Genomic DNA, 7,724 nt, shown 5'->3' on the forward strand with positions numbered 1-7,724 from the left:
TTCAACATTTTTCTCAAATCTTCTCCATTTTCTAAATTTGTATTTCAGGGTTTTCGAAAATCTAACGCAGATAGTTTTAGTGAAAAATTTTATGGTTTTATGCCATTAGAGCCGATTTAACGAAGCGCGTCCACCGCGTCAATCAGTAGTCGAAGCTTCAAACGCGTTTGTCTCGTGAATGACATTTTTAAAGTCCGCGTTCGCCCACAACTTCTACAGTTCCCATCCGATTCACCTCAAATTCTCACAAGATAGGACTTTTGCAATATATCGAAACATTTTTCTACAATCAACAATTTCGTACTAAAATTTTAACTAAAAAAATGCGATGCATCCTTCATGTACACTACCGGCCAAAAATTTGGAATCACTTGTGAATTTACATCAATATTGAATCTACTGCTAGTATTTCCACTGCCTCATTTCGATTGATTTGAACGATAAAAAATTCGTTAAAAAGTTCTTAAATGTTGAGAGTCGAGCAAGCAATGACAAAGTAGTCGCGGTCCTTTGTTTTAGGGCCTGTGGCCGCGTGGGTCGCCTAGACGAGTCAGTCTAAAGTCTTATGCCTTGTATTGTACGTCGTCTCATAATGTAAAAGAATAGTCTAATAAATATAACAACAAAATGTAACATTAAAATTGCTTACTTTTTTCTGGAAATTTTTATGCAACGCAATGCACAGTGATCACAAACTTTTGGCCGGTAGTGTATACACCATTTCCACAAACATCAATATTTAAAAAAAAAATCCTACATACTTGTACAGTAATTTGTACACAGATAACAAACATTTTTGATACTCTGTTCCAAGTCGAAAAAGAAGTTCAACGAACCAACTGTAATTTCCCATTTTGCAAAGAAATTAACCAAAAAAAAAATACCTCCACACTCTTCAAGAGATAACATTGTGGCGACCGCCACGGGGGGCCTACGTACCTAGGCCTGGCGACTTTTGGCCCTCGAGGCGAAGAATCGAGAGAAGGTTTCTTCGTCCTCGAGGACAAGAGTATCGCCTTGGCAATGTAGGACCGCGCCCCCACTTCCTGGGACTTTCCCAGGGAAAAAGGGGCTACTTAAGGGAGTCCCGAAAAACGCACGAGGCTTTTTATGTGTCGCCTGTACACTTTAAAAATAGTTTAAGCGTAATCTGATTTAAATAAATATATTTTTGTTAAGCAACCTTAGTGCAATAATTATTTTTACACCACGTCACTTCCGAAACATAATAAAACCCTGGCGACAACTTTTCTGTCGACTGAATTATTTCCCTAAAGAGAAGAAGAAGAAACCAAAGTTAGATATTATTTTCAGGTCTCAGGGGTGTTCTAACCCCTTGAGCGAATTTTGATAAAGGAATTTCGATAGATTTCCGCTCCGACAGTTTTCGTTTAGCCAGTTCATAGCGCGATAAATCTTCCTCTCGTTTCTCTCGTCTCCTGTATCTTCCTCCACCTTTCCCCTCTCTTCTTTATTCACTACACACGGTTCTCCTTATCCCTGCGTGGTTTCCGATATCCGAAGTAGGTTTTCCTTTTCGAAACTCGATTTTGACACCTCATTTCGTCTGATCGGTTACTCGTTGGTGTACCGTAGTTTACACGGGGGCAAGTTGACGTGGGTATTTTCTGGAAAAAGGATCCTGTTTCCGTTCCACCTTCAAGCCGCGATTCTATCCGCAAAACCTTCTGGTGAAATTGCCTCCCTAACTATATTACCACGGTTCCTCGATGCTCCACAATATTCCCTTATCTGTTCCAAGTCGAAAAAGAAGTTCAACGAACCAACTGTAATTTCCCATTTTGCAAAGAAATTAACCAAAAAAAAAATACCTCCACACTCTTCAAGAGATAACATTGTGGCGACCGCCACGGGGGGCCTACGTACCTAGGCCTGGCGACTTTTGGCCCTCGAGGCGAAGAATCGAGAGAAGGTTTCTTCGTCCTCGAGGACAAGAGTATCGCCTTGGCTATGTAGGACCGCGCCCCCACTTCCTGGGACTTTCCCAGGGAAAAAGGGGCTACTTAAGGGAGTCCCGAAAAACGCACGAGGCTTTTTATGTGTCGCCTGTACACTTTAAAAATAGTTTAAGCGTAATCTGATTTAAATAAATATATTTTTGTTAAGCAACCTTAGTGCAATAATTATTTTTACACCACGTCACTTCCGAAACATAATAAAACCCTGGCGACAACTTTTCTGTCGACTGAATTATTTCCCTAAAGAGAAGAATAAGATACCAAAGTTAGATATTATTTTCAGGTCTCAGGGGTGTTCTAACCCCTTGAGCGAATTTTGATAAAGGAATTTCGATAGATTTCCGCTCCGACAGTTTTCGTTTAGCCAGTTCATAGCGCGATAAATCTTCCTCTCGTTTCTCTCGTCTCCTGTATCTTCCTCCACCTTTCCCCTCTCTTCTTTATTCACTACACACGGTTCTCCTTATCCCTGCGTGGTTTCCGATATCCGAAGTAGGTTTTCCTTTTCGAAACTCGATTTTGACACCTCATTTCGTCTGATCGGTTACTCGTTGGTGTACCGTAGTTTACACGGGGGCAAGTTGACGTGGGTATTTTCTGGAAAAAGGATCCTGTTTCCGTTCCACCTTCAAGCCGCGATTCTATCCGCAAAACCTTCTGGTGAAATTGCCTCCCTAACTATATTACCACGGTTCCTCGATGCTCCACAATATTCCCTTATCGTGTCGCTCTCTATCTAGAGCAATATTGCCCACCGTGTATTATACGATACGTCACGCACTCCTCGATTCCTAGAGTGTCTTTCGTAGGCAATAATAGAAAATAGCAACATTTCATACCGCCGTCGTTCCACTTTCCTCCGCGGTCGAAGAACACCGGGTGGAAAAGTCTTTCAGAATGCAGCTTCGAGATGAGAATAGTGGAGAAAGAATATTGCCGGAGGCGGTGAACTTACTCTTAAATCAAAGTCCGAGGAAGGTAAGTCGACCGACGTTGTTGAACTATTCGACAGTTTTGGAGGAATTTTTGTTAGCTTTGGTGAATTGTAATTTTTTGTTGGATTTAGAGAAATGTAGGTATATCGTAAGTTTGATGGAAGAGTGATACAGCTGAGGGAAATTTTTGGGGGAAACTAGTGGTAGGGTTTTTGCACGTGTGTGCCGACTAACGGTCTAAGGCTACGAAGGACCAGTTTCTTGGTTGAAACGCTAAGTTTTATTTCTGCAGTCTATGTTCTGACTTGTTTCGTGGTCTAGAGTCTATTCTGCGAGGTGCGAAGTCTTTCTGCCGGAGTCTCCGCGGTTTCCCTCGACGGTGACTCCTATTTTTCCTCTTCTAAAATCACCAATCAGTGTACTCCGGGGCATCGCAACCACCCTACATTTCGCCCTTAGCGCGTTATCTTCGGGTGGGGTGTACAATGACCGGAGAAAGTGTTCGGTGGAAGGACCATCGACGTTGGCAAAAGTCGCGGGCCACTTTTCTATTTTTCCCTTCGCAGACTCCAGGATTTATGGCAGGGTCAGTGTCGCAGGCAACGCAATAAACACTTGTGGTGTTTTGAGGAAACGGTATTTACCTGCGACGGCGACCACTTGACTCGCTGCCATAAATCCGGCTACAGGATACGGCTTAACAATTAGAGTGACACTTTTTGTGGTAGAAAGTTGTTAATTATTTATTATCCTTTTTGTTACTATTGGCGTTTATAGGCGTTTTGAAAATTCGCTCGCACTTAGCTTTCACCTTAATTTTATCCTTACGCATTTCCATCTTAATTTAATATAATGAATTTTAAAACGACACGGCCAAAATAAGAAATTTTGCAATCGCGGTCAGAAATTTACCGTCAGTGACACAAGTTGGGTATTAAAATGTGCCGTAGCTAAAGGGTTAAAATTTAAGAAAATTTACTCGGTATTGTGTCTAAAAAATAGTGAAACTTTGTATATTTTTATTTATGAAACGTTGGAAACTAACATCTTGAACTGATGTTTCGTACTAACTTCGATGAGGAAATGTCATTTAAATCGTGCAGTATATTCCGCGCAAATATAACAAGTGTCTTAGTGGTCACGAATGATACGGTGTACGTAAAAAGTGCACTTGGAAAGCGTATAAATTTTAATTTAAAAATAGCACGATAACGTTTATCAGCTTCTACAGAATAGCTCTCTAAAACTCGAACATTTTATACAGCGATGCGTGATATAAGAAGTTTACGAGCATCTCGTAAACCATAGGATAAAAGTGGATGGAGAAATATGGTTGAAATATTTCCCGCTGTTCCATCAATGAGATCTCGTAAAGATCGATCAATTGCATCCTTATGTCCTAATTGTCTCTGGTCAGTGGCGATAGTCTGTCCGCTCGTTAAAATTTATGTATCGCGTGGTTTTCATCACGCTTCAATTGGTCGGGAAATTTCGTCGTCGTCGTCTTGGTCTTGGTCGCGACGGTCTATTGCTGGATGCTTTGAATAGTCCCGCGCGACTTTGCACGCTGCGAATTTATTCCGTTAATTGAAATTACCAAGAGTGTCTCGCGAACGGCGGTCGACCCCGTTTCCAGCGAAACGCGAGAAGAGCTTGAGCTTCCGGAAATTCGCCGAATTCTGAGATGGCTTTGCGAAGACGTCGAGTTTCCATTTTTTCCTCAAATTTTCACGTGAATTTTCCACCTTCAGGAGCTCTTATTCTCAAATTTTCTTTTTTAATATCCTTTTAAATTTTGATTTCCTGGAAATTCGCAAAATTCTGAGATTACTCTGTGAAGACGTCGAGTTTCCATTTTTTCCTCAAATTTTCACGTGAATTTTCCACCTTCAGGAGCTCTTATTCTCAAATTTTCTTTTTTAATATCCATTTAAATCGTGATTTCATGGAAATTTGCAAAATTCTGAGATCACTCTGTGAAGACGTCGAGTTTCCATTTTTTCCTCAAATTTTCACGTGAATTTTCCACCTTCAGGAGCTCTTATCTTCAAATTTTCTTTTTTAGTATTCTTTTAAAGCGTGATTTCGTGGAAATTCGCAAAATTCTGAGATCACTCTGTGAAGACGTCGAGTTTCCATTTTTTCCTCAAATTTTCACGTGAATTTTCCTCCTTCAGGAGCTCTTATCTTCAAATTTTCTTTTTTAGTATTCTTTTAAATCCAGATTTCGTGGAAATTCGCCAAATTCTGAGATCACTTTGCGAAGACGTGAATTTTATAATTTTTCCTGAAATTTTCACGTCAATTTTCCACCTTCAAACGCTCTTATCTTCAAATTTTTTTTTTAAATATTTTTTTAGTATCCTTCTAAATCGAGATTTCGTGGAAATGCCCAAAACACTGAGATGACTTTACGAAGACGTCAATTTTCCATTTTTCCACAAAGTTTCACGTCAATTTTCCACCTTCAAACTCTCTTATCTTCAAATTTTCTTTTTTAATATTCTTTTAACATTTAACCAAAAAAACACCCATTATGGTACTTCATTTTAATAACATTATAAGAAAAAAATGCTTTCTTCATTTTCACTTAAGTTTAAAAATTTCAATTTTCTCCAGATTTTTAAATAAAATACTCCACTGTGGAAACGTCTTAATGCTTTGAAAATTTGACGAAAGAGAGAGCAGAACCAGGTGAATCTATTCGAGGTTCAAGCCTCGATTTACTTGATAGCGAGACGCGCTTCTAATTCACCGCGAATTACGAAGTTTGTTTAAACGTTATTTGTTACGCAGGTGGGGAACGCTGATCTGTGTAATTAGTTACACGCGATAATTACGCAAATTTGCAGGAAGCGGTTCGTTCGGCGTTACGGGCGATAGTTTATGGAAAGATAAACGCTTTACAAGTCGGGTTTTCATTAATCACGCCAGATGAGAATGGTTAAAACGGTGAATAACGCTGAATTTGTTAGCTCGATAATTTTAAGTAGATACAGCCACGTGATTGTAGTGTCGGAGAATGTTTTAACAAATTTAAAATTTTACTTTTCTTATTCCGATGACTCATTCGTGGTTGAAGTATCGCAGATCGCGTGTCAGGAAGAACGCGAGCGGTCGAAGCAGTTCGAAGAATTAATTTGTAGCGACAACTTTGCGACACGCAGCCCGAGAAAAAATTGCGAAAGTCATCCGGGGATTATTGTACTTGTTATTATTGTACATACGTGAAAATAGAAGTTTAGGTTTACTGTAAAGTAGAGAAAATATGTGGTACGTATTATTTCGTGATGTTACAATGAACAATCGTTGAATAAACTTTTGATGTGTATGCGAAATTGTCTGACGTAATAATTTTACTTTTACTATGATTGTTTTCAGTCAATGACTACAGGTTATAGTGATTTTAGTCTCAAAATTGCAAAAATGTATATATAATTGTATGTAGTATTATAACAAATTGTTGGGAGTATAAATTTATAATATAAAAGTAAAAATTAATAAATTATACGGTATTATAATAGAAAGTTAATTATGCGGAAAATTTAAATTCTCTAAAAGTATTACAGTTGAATTTCGCGCTCTCCGTGACGCGATTCGTAAGCCGAAACAGTACGAAGGAGGGGGCCGACCGTCCCCGAGCACATTAGTCTTCGAGACTTCGAAGGGAACGGATCGTGTGGTTCTGCACTCGAGGCTCTGAAGCTATCCCCCACTACTGTCCTTACTCAACCTTCCGATACGACTTCAATCGAAATATACTACACGAAACAACATTCCCAACTATTAACACTCATTATAAAGTCATTACTGGACACTGAATATTCTTGTAAGATATTTATAAATATTTCTAAATTACTTCGAGACTTGGAGAAATCAATATTTCAATTTTAACCATTATTTTTCATACACATAGGAAGAAATTAACACGAAATATTGATATTAACTTCACATTCAACCAAACATCAAATGTTGCTGATGGATTATTGCATCAGCTACTTCCTCAACTAACATTCAAGCCCGAGAACAAAATGATTTGCAGAGAAAACTCGAAATGCGCAATACGCATTCGAATGGAAAATTCCACAGCTTGATGAAAAGAAAATTCCACAGCAGTCAAAGCCATGTTGCAGTGCCCAGCAATGGGGTGTGCAAATGGTGAGTTTCATGCATTCATGGGTTTTATTGGTGATGGTTAAATATTTTCTTTACGAATATTTCGAGGTTATACAGATGTATATGGGTACGTGTTCTGAGAGTTTTATACGACAGTTGCTCTCGAGAGTATTCTCAAATTGTATGTAAAACTCTCTGCTAACATTACACCGATAAATTCGACTCTCGAGAGTACTCTCAAATTGTGTGTCCAGCTTTCTGTAGTACTACACTGATAAATTTTACTCTCGAGAGCAACTCGCGATAGTTTGACTTTCGAAGGGACACGTACCCTACAAGCTCGACTGGCTGGTGTTTACAAAGGAGGCTCGCTAGCCAGGAGGTAAAAAAAACTGAGTCTACGCGATCGCGTGTTTACAAACGAAACCATTGCTTCGATGGCAGTATTTACTCGTGTAGGATACACACTCCTAGGTTAAACGTCTCAATGACTTTTCGTATTAATTTGATTTATAATTGGTTTTCGCTAGAAATAACCCAATTTATTAGCTTTGAAAAATACGAGAGTTTATCACATCGCGTATAAATAATAGCTTCACTCCTACATATTTCGCTTTCTATTTAATTTATATACCGTTTTTACTTGATTGCTTTCTTCAATTCTTTTTCCGGACATTCAATCGAAATTCAATTT

The 7,724-nt window shown here is 38.9% G+C and overlaps 1 protein-coding gene across 1 annotated transcript in view; it reads right to left on the reverse strand.

The window, feature by feature from the left end:
- The window catches only part of LOC108576639 (dexamethasone-induced Ras-related protein 1-like), a 16,576-nt gene extending 14,719 nt beyond the window's left edge, over positions 1 to 1,857 (reverse strand). The window contains exon 1 of the mRNA XM_017939665.1: positions 1,833 to 1,857. Coding sequence (XP_017795154.1) covers positions 1,833 to 1,857 — 25 coding nt within the window. The remainder of the gene's footprint in view (positions 1 to 1,832) is intronic.
- Positions 1,858 to 7,724: the final 5,867 nt, after the last annotated feature.

The sequence above is a fragment of the Habropoda laboriosa genome, unplaced genomic scaffold, assembly GCF_001263275.1.
Source record: "Habropoda laboriosa isolate 0110345459 unplaced genomic scaffold, ASM126327v1 scaffold462, whole genome shotgun sequence".
Taxonomy (NCBI): Eukaryota; Metazoa; Arthropoda; class Insecta; order Hymenoptera; family Apidae; genus Habropoda; species Habropoda laboriosa.